This window comes from Schistocerca cancellata, chromosome 1, assembly GCF_023864275.1.
Source record: "Schistocerca cancellata isolate TAMUIC-IGC-003103 chromosome 1, iqSchCanc2.1, whole genome shotgun sequence".
NCBI lineage: Eukaryota > Metazoa > Arthropoda > Insecta > Orthoptera > Acrididae > Schistocerca > Schistocerca cancellata.
The window spans coordinates 610,947,602-610,964,773 of NC_064626.1; the positions used below are offsets into that span (position 1 = coordinate 610,947,602).

General features: G+C 39.3%; 1 protein-coding gene across 3 annotated transcripts in view; it reads left to right on the forward strand.

Annotated features, from left to right (window-relative positions):
• LOC126182635 (protein SERAC1) overlaps positions 1–17,172 on the forward strand; it is a 263,820-nt gene that overhangs the window by 190,184 nt on the left and 56,464 nt on the right. For all 3 annotated transcript variants that reach the window (XM_049924869.1, XM_049924867.1, XM_049924868.1), the window contains exon 8: positions 12,542–12,796. In XM_049924869.1, coding sequence (XP_049780826.1) covers positions 12,542–12,796 — 255 coding nt within the window. The remainder of the gene's footprint in view (positions 1–12,541; positions 12,797–17,172) is intronic.

Below are 17,172 nucleotides of genomic sequence, written 5' to 3' on the forward strand. Positions count from 1 at the left end.
TACACACAAATGTTTGAAATTTCAAATATATCACAATACAAATGAGTATGTATATAATCAATGAAAATTATGCAGAAGTGGCACAAACAGTAACATAAGTAAATGTAGAATTTCAAGCCAGCACATGAATGTGGCACACTTGGTTTCACTCGAAGGAAAATTTCAAAATTCGAATGAGGTATTTTTCATGTTTCTTGTGACATTTTCACATAAACCTTGTATTTGTTCATCTCATTAATATGTCACTAATGAAATTAAAATTATGAGCAAGAACATTGCTGTTTATACTCTTAGATATTTTATGGTTTCTGATAAGGATATTATCTTTCCCTCTCAATGTTTTGTTCTGACTGTAACTTGTACATTGCATTATCTTGGAGCCTTTTACCAGAATGTAGTGCAAAGGTTTTTAAATCTTCACAGCACTAAATTGGTGGTCACTGTGGTGCTGTGTCTGCCTGCTGCCGTCTTTTGCGTGATAGTTTACAAAGAGTATAAATTACCAGTACACACTTACTTGTTTCATGCGTGACAAGTCTCAAATCATCTAAGGGTAACTAAAGCCATTGTATCTAGTGATATGATGGATTACTGAGTTTGTGGGGAAAGAGATAATAAATAGGATAGTGGCTGTGGCTTGTGACTGTTTCCTTCAGCATGGATAAGACTTAATGTTTTGTGGTGTTTGTAAACAGGGAAAAGATTATAGCTCAATGTCCCATTGATAACAAGGTCTTTAGAGACTGAGCACAGTCTTGATTGAGAAAGGAAATCATCCCTGACTTTTCAAAGGAACCATCCCAGCATTTGCCCTATGCAGTTTAGAGAAATCACAGAAAACCTGATTTGGATGGCTGGTTGGGATTTGAACCACCATTCTACACTGTCTTACCACCATGCCATCTGCCACTGAACTACTTGGTGATGCTTGCTGCAAATATTGGTGTACTATATTTTAATTGATTATGTTTAATATTCTGATAAGAGGACACCAATTTGTTTTGATGATGTCCTGGAGCTCTAGCTATGCTCGAGAGTACAAAGAAAACATAGTAACACATATATTAAGCAGCAATACAGGAATGCCTTCCAAAGGGCCATGTTACAGCTGGACTGGAAGAGCTGTATCCTCGTCAGCAAAAGAGGGATGGTATGCGCTCAACTTACAGTTCTGCAAGTGCAGCGAAGCATCGGGAGCTGGCGGTTACTTCACGGAGTGACCATCAACCCATGGACACCACCAGCCTCCAGCTCTACATATCAATCTATTATTGATGTTGAAGATTGTCACTCATGAGTCACGACCCTAGGTCCACCTGAAGTATTTGCTGATGTGTGGAGATTGTCAAAGGCAGATGATGGACAGCATCGTAGTCACTCAGGTCAAGCCTCCAGCAGGCCTTCAGGGTGATTGTGGCCTTCATGTCCCATCAGCGTTATCTCATAAGTTGGCAGTGCAGATGGCAGCAGCAGCATCCTTCCAGACGGACTCAAGCTCTGTAGATGATTGAAGACAGCTATGCCTCCCGAGGGTCAACCTCTGTAGCATCCCTTCTCACTGGCTAGCTGCGACTGACACGTGGGCTGAGACTATGCATTGGGCAGTCAACAATCCATCCTCAGCAGTCACACTTTTGTTAAGAAGGGTGGGGTATTTATGTGGTGCTTCCCGTCTGCTCTGTGGTGGCGGGAATGACCATGATATTGTGGGTCCTGGTTTTCCCTTGCTGTCAGCTCTCCTAGTGACTTCAAACTTTCTCAGCTTCACCTTTCAGCACCTCTTTTGTGCTGGTTCAGCACCTGAATACCTATTGTTGCATTGTGCCTAGGCCTCCTTGTGACACACTGCTTCATCACAAGTATAACAGGATCTCTAGGCTTCCATGATGTCATTATGCTTCGCCTGCAGACTTGGGCACTCAGTCATTTTTCCTTGCTGCAAAGCCTCCATGTCTGTCGCAATACTCAGCATTTTCCCCAGCTGGCAATCTACTAGTCACTGGCACAGGTGGTTCAGCTTCCGGGAGCTGCCAAGGTAGAACATGGATGAACTTTTAGCATCTGCTATGGATACTACCCCAGGGAGTAACACATGGATTTTAAGATGGATTTAAGAAATTGTGTCTCGTTTGGACTCTTGTCCAAGCTGTTATGTAGAACATGGTAACATGTGTCAGACTAACTGGCTCTTTTTTTGCATTTTGGATTTTGGGAAGCAGCAATTAGATGGGTGTAGAGAAACATTTAAGAATTTGTGTGTCATGTGGACTTCTGCCCAAACTATTGTGTAGAATACTATAATGTGCGTCAGACTAACTGGTTCATTCTTCTTAGCCAGTGATCAACTGACCATGTCTGTCTGAACCATTATTGTACAGTTGACAGTCTTTGGTCATTTTACTTTGTTTTTAAGCAAATAAAAAAAGAGTTTTATTTTTTACACGTTAAAGACATTTTTGTGGACCTACATGTCTTTGTATTATAATGAACTGTTGCTGTTTTTAGGGTTTTGTATGTCAAACGGTAAAAACGGAACCCTTATAGGATGACTTTGGTGTCTGCCCAACTGTTAAAAACCCTTTTTCTCAGAAACAGTTAGACATATGAAGTTGCATTGTATGCCATGTACTAAGGTCTGCAGTCCCTTGGCAGTGTGAGCTTCTAAGTCAGTACAATAAAATGATATGACTATCTATGTCGCGTATTTTGATACTCGCCGACTTACTCTTAAAAACCTAAAGGGAACACCCATTAATCATGAATCTTGAAATTGGGTGAAAACAAAGTTTCATAGCACAACTAAAGGAAAAAATCAAAAAATTGTTAATTTGTAAGTATCTCACATGACATTTTTTTTGTCATTTGTTATCCGACTGTGTATCTGTCCATATGTGTGTCAAGAGCCCTTTTTGTCAGGAACCTGTAGACGTATGAAGTTGACATTTATGCCAGATACCAATATCTATATTCCCTTTGTGCTGTAAAACATTTAAGCTTCTAAGTCAATGCAGTCAAAATAGACAGCCATTGATGTCACATATTTTGATGCTTTGCCAGTATTGATACCAATAACTGCAGAAATCATTGAAATGCCCAGTTCCCAGGATGAATGAACTTTCTATATACAGACTTAAGATTGTATGGAACCCTTGTTGGTGAGCTCTACTTGCACTTACATGGATTTTTTTAAAACATTTATTTGACTTGAAACTTCCTAGCAGATTAAAACTGGGTCATGGGCTGAGACTCAAACTTTCAACCTTTGCCTTATGGCTAAGCCATGTCAGAAGTGCTAGTTCTGCAAGTTTTGCAGGACAACTTCTGTGAAGTTTGGAAGGTAGCAGATGAGGTACTGGCAGAAGTAAAGCTTTGAGGTCAGGTTGTGGGTCATACCTGCGTAGCTCAGTTGGTAGACAACTTGCCTGTGAAAGACAAAGGTCTTGAGTTTGAGTGTCAGTCCAACACGCGTTTTTAATCAGCAAGGAACTTTGATACCACTGCACACTTTGCTACAGAGTGAAAATTTCATTCTGGATATATTTCACATGTCTCTGTATGCAGTGGGCCACTGCCATGTATGAGAACATCCTACACCCAATGATTCAATGCTGATTAGTGCCCATGAAGGAAAAAAAATTAATTCCCTAAGCAGACCATTGGCTATTGGGAGATAGCCTTTGGCCTCACCCAAGCAACATGAGAAGTGGCCAAAGACTGCAATTCAGGACTGGGACTAGTTAAATAAGCTGGTACAAATTAAGCTGCTAATAGTGCAAGTTCCAAACTTAAGGACTGGAACACTGAGCAGGAGCACGTGGAATTGGCTGACACCCTCAAATGCTGCCACAGTATGTAGTACATATGATGTGATCAGATTAGATGGGAATATCAGAAATGCAAGGATAATGGAGAAGATTACAAACTAATGTGCCGTGGTGCATCATTCAACAACTGCATCACAGTAATTGTGTGAGAAACTTGTTAACAGTCTCTTAGTACTTTGTGGGGAGCTAAGGTACACATAAGAAGTATGCAAGGTGGTCACCTGTGCCTTGGACATTGAATCTCAGATGAATTTCATCCTTGTACGGAAACATGATTTTTCCCTTTCTGACAGGCACTAAGGTTACTCTATCTGGGAAAGTCACCCAACAGCACAAACCATTTATAACCGTCCTGAAGAGAAAGGGAAGTAAGCAGTAAAAAAGTATTTGGTTCCAAAGAAAACCAAATGGTGGAAAATAAGAGACCAGGAAGAAGCATTGTACAGTAGAATCGTACTTCCTCATTTCAATAACACATAAAGTGTATCTACCTGGCCAACATTTCAAGAGTGTATTAATATCACAATCATAGGAGGTCAGCATCATGAATCTGGTGCCCTGATACATTGAGAAACAAATATTATTACAGACAGAACATGTGTAGAAATAAATAGTAGCACTCATAAAACAAAAATGCAGTTTGTTTTTCAACCTTAGATGTGAAACTGGTCTACCAGGAAGTGACAGAAGATTCCATAAACATGTCAGAAGACAGTATAAGAGAAAACAGCTTGGAAAAAATGGAAAACCTGTAAAAAAAAATTCATAATGTTTAGTCATCAAAACAGAAGCTGTGAGGGCTGTGATGAACAGATTAGTTGAGAATCACACTGATGAATCAAACATTATGACCACTGTCTACCACAATACTGAATGTCATCTGGTGGTGATGCAGGCATGTGACATGGTAAGGAAAAAGTATCAGTGGAGCAGAGACAAATAGGGATTCATTCTAGTTACATATGGCCCGCAAATGAGGAAATCCACTGATACAAGCAGCTGTGACAAAAGGCAGATGTTTATATCCTATCATCTATGAATGAGCATCTGGGAAATGACGAAGCTGGTAGGCTGTTCGTGTGCTACTGTCATGAGCTTCTGTGGAAAGTGGTTGAAGGATGATAAAACTATGAGTAGGCAACACTGTGTTAGACGTCCATGCCTCATCACAGAACATGGAAGTTGGATGCTAGCCCATTCTGTAAAGTGGGATAGGAGGCATTCTGTGGCAAATCTGATGACAAATACAATGCTGATGCAGGAACAAGTATTTCACAGCACACCTTTTAGTTGACATTGTCGAACATGCAGCTTAGGAGCAAACAATCATGATGCTTTTCCATGTTAACCTTACAGCATCAATTTCAACAGCAGTGGGTATGGAATTATTGAGACTGGACCATATATCACTTGAAATGTTTTGCCATGTCAGATGAATCATTTATTGTGAGACCAGATTGATGGCCATGTACGGATCCACTGTCATCCAGGTGAATTTATGTTCAGAATGTAAACTATGCTTTGGACATGGAACAGTGGTGACAGTATTACACTATGGAGTATTTTGCCTGGCCTTCTCTGGGTTACATCATAATAATCAAAGGCAGCATGACAGCTGTTGACTATGTGAAGATTACGTCGGTTCACCTGTCTGTCTTTATGCTTGAAGGTTTCACCAACAGCTATGGCATCTTACGGCAGGATAACTGTACTTATTGTAAGGTTGAAATTGTGCTACAGTGGTTTGAGGAGCATGATTGTGAACTCATATCGATGTCATGGCTACCAAATTTGCCAGATCTGAACATCTAGGATGTATTCGGACACCAGCTCTGTGCCCATGGATGTCATCTCATAATTTCCAGGAATTGTGTGACCTGTACATAGACATCTACTGCCACATACTTCTGGAAATCTACCAAGGACTTATGGAATCCCTGCACATGGAACTACTGCTGTATAGCATCAAAAAGATGGGCCAACACATTGTTAAGCATGTAGTCATGTCTTGGCTCACCAGTGTATGTGATTCACTGGAAATCCCCGATTTTGCAGGACAATGTATTGATTGGATAGAGGCTGGGACTCGTGGAAATGATGAAATTCTGTCATGAAGTGGTATCCTAGTTAAAGAGATATCCTGGCTGACTCGGTTTGTCAGTACCTTAACAGATGTTAAGTAACTACCAGATGACTGGTTAGCAAGTGTAATCATCCTTATCATGAGGATTAAAGATAACCCAGTTGAATGTATAACCTAGTTGAGTGTACCAACTGTTGTGCAATGTAATGGGTTTCTTCTTTGTGTTGAGTTGAATTGTTCCTGTTATATGCACAATATTTTGACAACCAACATAGTCCTCTTCTTCAGGTGCTAGCGCGTGCACACACACACACACACACACACACACACACACACACACACACAAAAGCAGAAAACCTGCTAGCTTTTGTAGTAAATCCTTTCTTGAGGTAGAGCACGCGCACACACACACACACACACACACACACACACACACACACACACACACACACACCTACCTTTGCCCCTGCATAGTGCTGGCTGGGCGCACAATTCAATTACGTAGTGCTATCTGGAGACAACCAAATGCATCTAGCTGGCACTACATAGGGATGCTAGTGTGCGCGCATGACACATATCTGTGTGTTTGTGTGCGCACGTTCATGTGTGTGGCATAGCTTGAGAAAGGATTTACTCCAAAACCTAGCAAGTTTATTGCCTTTGTGCATATGCCTGTTGATGACTCAATGCTTCTGATTTTTTCTGAATGCTTTGCTGTACTCCTAGAGTTATGTTGTGTGTACTTACTGCCAAGACTCCAAACAGACTGTACACTGCTGTTGGTCTTGTCCGAATATTTATAGCCTAATTTGACTCTGGTGCTCACTATACCCTTTCATGCTCTTTTTTTTTATCATGTCCTGTATTGATTTTCCAAGAAATGTACTTTTCTCAGCCTTTACCAACCCTGGTAGGTTTGATACCTGGTGAGATCTGAATAAATTGGATGCCAGATACTAACCTTCTTAAGGGGGGTAGGACGTCAAATAGGCCGACGTGGAGCAAGAGAGGCACCACAGGACATTTTAATTTCCACTGTCTATACTTTTACAAGTAAATTCATAAAACTTTGTCAGCATGATCAGGAAGGTTTCAGGATTCACACTCGCAGCAGCGGAAGTTCAAAAACATAACAAAATAATTTTTCTTACATGTGAAATTTCATCATTTTTTCACTTACTGTTGGCTGCATTTGGTGCTATAGGTACACTTTTGTTAATAAGTAAGAGAGACCAAGAGAGACTCTCTGATGAATTTTGCACAGCATACAAACCATACTTACAGGTGTCTGAAACTCTAGAATCTATTTAATTTATGAAAAAATGAATGAGGTGTTACATTTTAAACTTTATGTTTAGAAAAAAATCAAATTTTGTAATTAATTATCTCAATTTTTACCACAGTTTTTAATAGATTTGGAAAATTCTAGAGTTTCATACTCCTGTAAGAATTGTTTGTATGCTGTGCAAAATTCATCAAATAATCTCTCTTACCTGTGAAGAAAAATGTACCTATAGCAACAAATGCAGCCAACAGTAAGTGAAAAAATGATGAAATTTCATATCTAAAAAAAAAAAAAAAATTATGTTATGTTTTTGCACTTCCACTGCTATGAGTGTGATATAGTTACCGGCACTAGATGTCTTTTACTCACTATTACTTAATCAGTTGTGTCAATTCTAATGGGTTACGGTCCCAGTGATGCATTTGGAATAAATGTATTCATAATATAGTAGTGAGAAAGTATTGGAAAAGTTCCAAGTTGTGCATTTGTATGAAGTACAAGTTATTTTTTACGTTAAGAAAGATCAAAGTTACCGTTAAAATGAGCGTGGCACAAATTCCACAGATTGAAAGACTTATGGGTCGCGAAAACTATGCAACGTGGAAATTTGCAGTAGAAGCGTATTTACGTTTGGACGACCTATGGATTGTGATGGATGGGACAATGAAATCTACAGATCAGAATTATTCAAGTAAGGACAGGAAAGCAAAATCAAAGTTGATATTACTGGTTGACTCAATTAATTATGTTCACATTGAAAAAGCTGCAACAGTGAAAGAAGTCTGGGACAAATTATGAAGTGCATTTGAGGATGGAGATCTTAAAAGGAAAATAGGATTATTATGTGAGTTAATTATCAATCAGCTGGACAAATGCAAAATCATAGACAAATACATCAACAAAATAATAGCCATGTCGAATCGACTGAGAAACATTGGGTTTGAGATAGCTGACGAATGAATAGGGACACTACCGTTGGCAGGACTGCCCAAAAGGTATGCACCTATGATTATGGGGCTGGAAAGCTCAGGTATACCAATCACGGGTGACAGTGTTAAAGTGAAAATCCTACAGGATGTAAAGAGTACTTCAAACTCTCATGTATTGGAGAAGAAAACTGCATCTGCTCTTTATTCAAAAAACAAAAGAAAGAAATCAGTGAGGTGCTGTAGACGTCAGAAAAAGGGGCATATTGTATCTCAGTGCAGAGAAAAAGTAAACCCAAGGTCAGACAAGCAGCAAAGGAGGTACGTGGTGGACAGCCCAGTGAGAGACCAATAATACAGGTAAGGCACACTCATGTTTTTATTCTTTTGGAAATGTGGTTAATTGTCAGCTGGAATGGATTTTAGACTCAGGTGCATCTGTGCATATTGTCAAAGACAAATCTCTTCTTCATGATGTTAAAGATAAGACTCATATGGGAATATCTACTGTTGATGGCAGCAAGCTCCAATGTCATTTGGCTGGGAAATTAGACCTACTTGTAAGTGTAAATGGTGAACTATGGTTACAGCACATGAGGTTCATTATGTAAAAAATGTTGTGACTAACCTACTGTCTGTAGGAGAAATTGTCAAGAAGGGAAATACAGTCACTTTTGACATGCATGGAGGGAGAGTAATCAATGAAAGTGGTGAAGTTATAACTATAGCAAGTAACGAGAAAGGGGTATTTTTAAGTTGGATACCATTGACAGTAAACATAGAAATGTTAGTCATTCAGTGTACTCAGTGGAAGGTTTTTATGGCACCATAGACTTGGACACCTAAATAGAAAGAGTATGTCTTTATTAAAGGATATGGCAAAGGGAATACAGAATTATAGTGTATCCAAGGACCCTTGTGAGATATGCATTAAAGGAAAACCAGTGAGGCTACCTTTCAGGACTAGTATAAGTAAATCTGCAGTGGTCTTACGGATAATCCATAAAGATGTATGTGGCCCAATGGAGTGCAAATCCATAGGTGGGAGTTATTATCTTCTGACGTTTATTTGATGATTATTCACGATATACTCATGTTTATTTTCTTAGTTGCAAAGATAAAGTGAAAGGTGCTTCTGAGAAATATTGTAATATGGTCAAAAGGTGGATGGGAAAGAATATTAAGATCATCAGGCCTGATAATGGGAGAGAATATATTAACCAGAAATTGAATACATTTCTGGCAAAAATTGGAATCAGGCATCAAACTACCATAAGGTACAGCCCATCTCAAAATGGGGTTGCTGAGAGGGCTAATAGGACCATGGTCGAAAAAGGAAGGAGCATGATAACTGATGCTGGACTATCAAAATATTTTTGGGCAGAGGTGGTATCAACGGCCACATATTTGAACAACAGAACACCTACAGAAGCGTTAAGGAATAGAACCCCCTATGAGATATGGGTAGGAAGGAAACCTGACCTAAGCAATATGAGGGTTTTTGGGTGCGATGCAGTGGCACACATACTAAAACAGTTCTGAGGAAATTGGGACCCAAAAGCTACAAAACATATTTTTGTAGGCTATTTTGAGAATTAAAATGGCTGCCGATTAATGGATCCATTGAATAAAAGGATAGTTACAAACAGAGACGTAGTATTCTTTAAAAATAGAAAGGACTCTGAAGGGCAAGACTACTAAGTTAACTGCCCCTAGTTCCGAGGGTGAAACCTTACACGAAGAAAGAGAAAATGAAGAACACAGAGGACAGTCAAAGGCAAATGGAGACTATTTATGATGACAATGAGATTGAGAGCGAAGAAAATGAAGAGAACAATGTAAGGCATTCTTCTTGTGTACCAAAACCGAAAGAATATCCAGATTTTGAGATGTATGCAGCCCAGTCTTTTAATGATGACCAAGCAACAGCAGAAGAAGCAATGAGCGGACCAAACTCTCAAGAATGGAAAGAAATAATGGAGAGGGAGTTGGAATTTTTATCTCAGAATGAAACCTTTGAATGGGTAAATACGCCAGCAGATAAAAAACCATTACAGGGAAGATGGGTATTCACTTTGAAGAGCCCTGAAAATTCATCTGCAAGATGTAAAGCATGACTTGTAATAAAAGGATATTCGCAAAAAAACAAGGGGTAGATTAGAAAGAAACTTTCTCACCTGTAGTCAAATATGCCTCATTGAGATATCTTTTAGCCTTGGCAGCAAAGCGAAATTTAACAATTCATAATATGGAGGTAACAACAGCGTATTCAAATGGGAAATTGGAGGAGGAGATATATGTCATTCCACCAAGGGAAGTCATGAAAACCAAATCAGAAAGGGAAAAGATTTGGCATTTGCGAAAAATTATTTATGGACTTAAACAGAGTGGACATTGCTGGAATAGATGTCTACATAAAACTCTAATAAATATGAGTATGAAGCAATCTAAGGCAGATCCCAGTGTATACTATAAAAGGAGAAGAGAAGGGATAATAATAATAATAACGGAAATATGGATGGATGACTTCTTTATCCTGACTGAAAACGAAAGACAAATGAGAATTTTTAAGAACAGCTGCAACCCAAGTTTAAGGTGCATCATTTGGGAGAAGTTACACGTTATTTTGGTATGCAGATCACTGAGGATGAAGAGGGATACGAACTGAGCATAAATCAATCACTATATACAGAAAAAATCTTAAAGAAATTTGGCATGAGTGATTGTAAATCCATAACTACTCCAGTGGAAGTAGGAGTGAGACTAAATATAAATGAGACAGATGTGGAATGTGATAAGAATGTTCCATGAAACTTCCTGGCAGATTAAAACTGTGTGCCCGACCGAGACTCGAACTTGGGACCTTTGCCTTTCGCGGGCAGGTGCTCTACCAACTGAGCTACCGAAGCACGACTCACGCCCGGTACTCACAGCTTTACTTCTGCCAGTACCTCGTCTCCTACCTTCCAAACTTTACAGAAGCTCTCCTGCGAACCTTGCAGAACTAGCACTCCTGAAAGAAAGGATATTGCGGAGACATGGCTTAGCCACAGCCTGGGGGATGTTTCCAGAATGAGAATTCCACTCTGCAGCGGAGTGTGCGCTGATATGAAACTTCCTGGCAGATTAAAACTGTGTGCCCGACCGAGACTCGAACTCGGGACCTTTGCCTTTCGCGGGCAAGTGCTCTACCAACTGAGCTACCGAAGCACGACTCACGCCCGGTACTCACAGCTTTACTTCTGCCAGTACCTCGTCTCCTACCTTCCAAACTTTCAAGAATGTTCCATATTTAGAAGCAGTAGGGAGTTTGTTATACTTGTCTCAAACGTCATGACTTGACAATGCTTTTGCCACCAACGCACTGAGCAGATATTGCAGAGACCCAAAGGAAAAGCACTGGAAAGCTGTGAAAAGGATATTTTGATATCTAAGGGGAACTTCAAGCCACAAATTAAGATACCATAAAGAAGCTAAAGCAAAACTGGAAGGCTACAACTATGCTGATTGGGCAAGTGAATTGGGAGATACACACTCCACTACTTGCTGCTGCTTTAAATTAATGGTGGGCCTCATTTCATGGTCCTGTCAAAAGCAAAAAACTTTTGCACTGAGTATCATAGAGGCCGACTATATGGTGCTATCTTACACCACACAGGAAGCATTGTGGCTAAGAACATTAATATGTGAAACAGTACCCAATTTAATCACGGAACCTATAACGATCTTCTGTGACAATAAAGAAGCCATTGACCTAGCAAAAACTGATGTCACTAGTGCTAGGACAGAACATAATGATATAGGACACCATTTCATTTGGGACCACATTGAGCAACAGAACATCGCAGTGGACTACCTGCGCAGAGAAGACATGTTGACTGACCTTCTGACAAAACCTTTGGACAAAGAGAAGTTTGAAAAGATTGTGGGGCTATTTGGTTTATCTTGTGAAGGCAAACCACAAAATATATATTCAAAGCAGGATGTTGTAACTGTGTGAACAATATATTTCGTGTGAGGCAGCGGCAAAGTGCAGCATGTGAAATATAATAGACCTCTCTGGTGCTATTGTACGCTCTTAGTTTCATGTGTGTAATATAATCTTCCTTGGTTGTTGTGTTCGATGTATTTTACCTGGAAGTGCAAATATAGCTACTGGCACTAAATGTCTTTTACTCACTATTACTTATTCAGCTGTGTCGACTCTAATAGTTTAATAGCCTGAGAAAGCCAGCGAATGTTTTTCTAATACTAATTATTCTGCCCATCAACTGTCAAATTTGAAAGTAAATACAGATAAGAATTTCAAGTGACATTTTTGCTTATTGCTGAGATTATTCTCTCTCTCTCTCTCTCTCTCTCTCTCTCTCTCATGTGTGCGTACATGGGTGCTGTTTTAATTTAGCATATTTGTTAATTTTAGGTTGGATAGGTATTCTAGCTCAATGGTCTAGAGAACCAGATATTCAAATATCATCACCTGCAGTTAAGGCCCTTTACAATTTGGATGAAGAGTTTGAAGATGGCAGATTTCCTCGCAGCATATATGTTCTTCATCCTACTGTCCGTACCATGCATGTACCAAAAATTGATGTTGTATTTATCCATGGTCTCTGGGGAGGGTTGTTTGTTACATGGAGGCAGAGAGATACTGAACAGAAGAAACATGTTTTGAAAGGTAAGTTCCATGTTTCAGCTGCCCTTGATTATTTTCATTAAATGTGATTATGTAGTACTAAAATACATAACCCGAGGAACTCATGTTGGATTCTAAAACTAATCTAATTTATATCTAAAACTAATGCAATTTAAATGATTCCCTTAAGTAATACTACATTATCTTTGTAGTCCTGGGCAGTTTGAAATTTTGGAGTGGAATCTATTAAGCCTATAATTATTAATTAAAAAATTATTTCCATTGGCTATGGCACCATTTCAACCATATTTTTTCTGTTTTGCTACTTCTATACAGCATATTATATACTGAAACAGGAGTTTATATACTGATACAGGTACATTGTATACCATAAATAGCTCTGTTTTGACATCCGTAGTGTATAAAATACTTGATGTTTTTGACGGATGGCACTTTTTGGGCTGATTTTATCTCAGGAAGGTGCTGTCTTACAGTGAAATACACCTTGCACACAACCCGTATTACCTTTCCTATTCTGGATATAAATGCTACATGAACAGGTATATATATATGTGTGTGGGGGGGGGGGGGGGGGAGATCATGATTAATAATTGCTAGAGTAATTGGAAAAATTGATTGGAAAGAATAGTTGAAAGAAATTTGGAGGTAATTCATGAATCTGTACACAATCCTTTAACTAATACCAATATCAACAGACCTTCAATATCAATATATTCAAGGTCAATATTCATAATTTGTGTGTAGCCTTGATTGTGACAATGTCAATGCAGAATCGCTCCCCCGTTGTTCACGTAAATTCTTCTTGTCTGCTCCGAACCTATGATTCAGGATCTTGCCAGCGAGCAGAATGATGAACAGACAGGGACAGACGTCATAAATGTGCAAATAAATTTTGCCTTTATAATAACTTTTTATAACACTTTTAATGTGTGGTTGAAATACTAATCTTTTATCAGTGCTAGTATAATGGATCCAAGCATATGTCCACACGCTGCTACTTCTAGAAACAAACGGGTGAAGATACAGGAATAAATAAATTGAAGAGTGTATATGTTATTCTGTTTCATACAGATGTATTAAAACATTATTCTTGCCACAAAACAACTCATTAATTTATCTTTTTTGGTATTCGCAACTTATTCAGTTTACATATAGCTTGTTGTTGTTATTCTGGTCTTCAGTCCAGAGACTGATTTGATGCAGCTCTCCATGCTACTCTACCCTGTGCAAGCTTCTTCATCTCCCAGTACTTACTGCAATGTACATCCTTCTGAATCTGCTTAGTGTAATCATCTCTTGGTTTCCCTCTATGATTTTTACCCTCCATGCTGCCCTCCAATACAAAATTGGTGATCTCTTGATGTCTCAGTACATATCCTACCAAGCGATCCCTTCTTCTAGTCAAGTTGTGCCACAAATCTCTCTTCTTCCCAATTCTATTCAGTACCTCCTAATTAGTTATGTGATCTACCCATCTAATCTTCAGCATTCTTCTGTAGCACCACATTTCGAAAGCTTCTATTCTCTTCTTTTCCAAACTATTTATCGTCCATTTTTCCCTTCCCTACATGGCTACACTCCATACAGATACTTTCAGAACGACTTCCTGACACTTAAATCTATACTCGATGTTAACAAAGATCTCTTCTTCAGAAATGCTTTCCTTGCCATTGCCAGTCTACATTTTATATCCTCTCTACTTCGACCACCATCAGTTATTTTGCTCCCTAAATAGCAAAAGTAATTTACTACTTTAAGTGTCTCATTTCCTAATCTAATTCCTTCGTATCACCCAATTTAATTCAACTACATTCCATTATACTCATTGTGCTTTTGTTGATGTTCATCTTATATCCTCTTTTCAAGACACTGTCCATTCTGTTCAACTGCTCTTCCAGGTCCTTTGCTTTCTCTGACAGAATTACAATATCATCGGCAAACCTCAAAGTTTTTATTTCTTCTCCGTTGGATTTTAATTCCTACTCCGAATTTTTCTTTTGTTTCCTTTCTTGCTTGCTCAATATACAGATTGAATAACATCGGGGATAGGCTACAACTCTGTCTCACTCCCTTCCCAACCACTGGTTCCCTTTCATGCCCCTCGACTCTTATAACAGCCATCTGGTTTCTGTACAAATTGTAAATAGCCTTTTGCTCCCTTTATTTCACCTCTGCCACCTTCGGAATTTGAAAGAGAGTATTCCAGTCAACATTGCCAAAAGCTTTCTCTAAGTCTACAAATGCTAGAAATGTAGGTTTGCCTTTCCTTAATCTATCTTCTAAGATGTCATAGGGTCAGTATTGCCTCATGTGTTCCAACATTTCTACGGAATCCAAACTGATCCTCCCCTAGGTCAGCTTTCATCAGTTTTTCCATTCGTATGTAAATAATTCGCATTAGTACTTTGCAGCCATGGCGTATTAAACTGGTAGTTCAGTAATTTTCATACCTGTCAACACTTGCTTTCTTTGGGGATTGGAATTATTATATTCTTCTTGAAGTGTGAGGGTATTTCGCCTGTCTCATACATCTTGCTCACCATATGGTAGAGTTTTGTCAGGACTGGCTCTTCTAAGGCTGTCAGTAGTTCTGATGGAATGTTGTCTACTCCCGCAGACTTGTTTCGACTCAGATCTTCCAGTGCTCTGTCAAACTCTTCACGCAGTATCATATCTCCCATTTCATGTTTATCTACATCCCCTTCCATTTCCATAATAGTGTCCTCAAGTACATCACCCTTGTATAGACCCTCTATATATTCCTTCCACCTTTCTGCTTTCCCTTCTTTGCTTAGAACGGGGTTCCATCTGAGCTCTTGATATTCATACAAGTGGCTCTCTTTTCTCAAAAGGTCTATTTAATTTTGCTGTAGGCATTATCTATCTTACCCCTAGTGAGATAAGCCTCTATGTCCTTACATTTGTCCTCTAGCAATCCCTGCTTAGCCATTTTGCACTTCCTGTCGATCTCATTTTTGAGACGTTTGTATTCCTTTTTGCTGCTTCATTTACTGCATTTTTATATTTTCTCCTTTCATCAATTAAATTCAATATTTCTTCTGTTACCAAAGGATTTCTACTAGCCCTCGTCTTTTTATCTACTTGATCCTCTGCTGCCTTCACTATTTCATCACTCAAAGCTACCCTTTCTTCTTCTACTGTATTTCTTTCCCCCATTTTTGTCAATCATTCCCTAATGCTCTGCCTGTAACTCACTACGACCTCCTGTTCTGTCAGTTCATCCAGATCGCATCTCCTTAAATTGCCACCTTTTTGCAGTTTCTTCAGGTTTAATCTACAGTTCATAACCAATAGATTGTGGTCAGAGTCCACATCTGCCCCTGGAAATGACTTACTATTTAAAACCTGGTTCCCAAATCTCTTGTCTTACCATTAAATAATCTATCTGAAACCTTTCAGTTTATCCAGGCCTCTTCCATGTATACAACCTTCTTTCATGATTCTTAAACCAAGTGTTAGCTATGATTAAGGTATGCTCTGTGCAAAATTCTACCAGGCGGCTTCCTCTTTAATTTCTTGCCCCCATTCCATATTCACCCACTACTTTACCTTCTCTTCCTTTTCCTACCATCGAATTCCAGTCACCCATGACTTAGAATTTTCGTCTCCCTTCACTATCTGAATAACTTCTTTTATCTCTTCATCATCTGCAGAGCTAGTTGGCATATAAACTTGTACTACTGCGGTAGGTGTGGGCTTTGTATCTATCTTGGCCACAATAATGCGTTCACTATGCTGTTTGTAGTAGCTTACCTGCATTCCTATTTTATTATTTGTTATTAGACCTACTCCTGCATTACCCCTATTTGATTTTGTATTTATAATCCTGTAGTTACATGACCAGAAGTCTTGTTCCTCCTACCACTGAATTTCACTAATTCCCACTATATCTAACTTTAACCTATCTATTTCCCTTTTTACATTTTCTAAACTACCTGCCAGATTAAGGGGTCTGACATTCCACACTTCGAACTGTAGAACGCCAGTTTTTTTTTCCTCGTGATAACGACATCCTCCTGAGTAGTCCCCACCTGGAGATTCAAATGGGGGACTATTTTATCTCTGGAGTGTTTTACCCAAGAGGACGCCATCATCATTTAACCATACAGTAAAGTTGCATGCCCTCAGGAAAAATTACGGCGGTAGTTTCCCCTTGCTTTCAGCCGTTCGCAGTACCACAACAGCAAGGCCGTTTTGATTAGTGTTACAAAGCCAGCTCAGTCAATCATCCAGACTGTTACCCCTGCAACTACTGAAAAGGCTGCTGCCCCTCTTCAGGAACCACATGTTTGTCTGGCCTCTCAACAGATACCCCTTCATTGTGGTTGCACCTACGGTACGGCTATCTGTATCGCTGAGACACGCCAGCCTCCCTA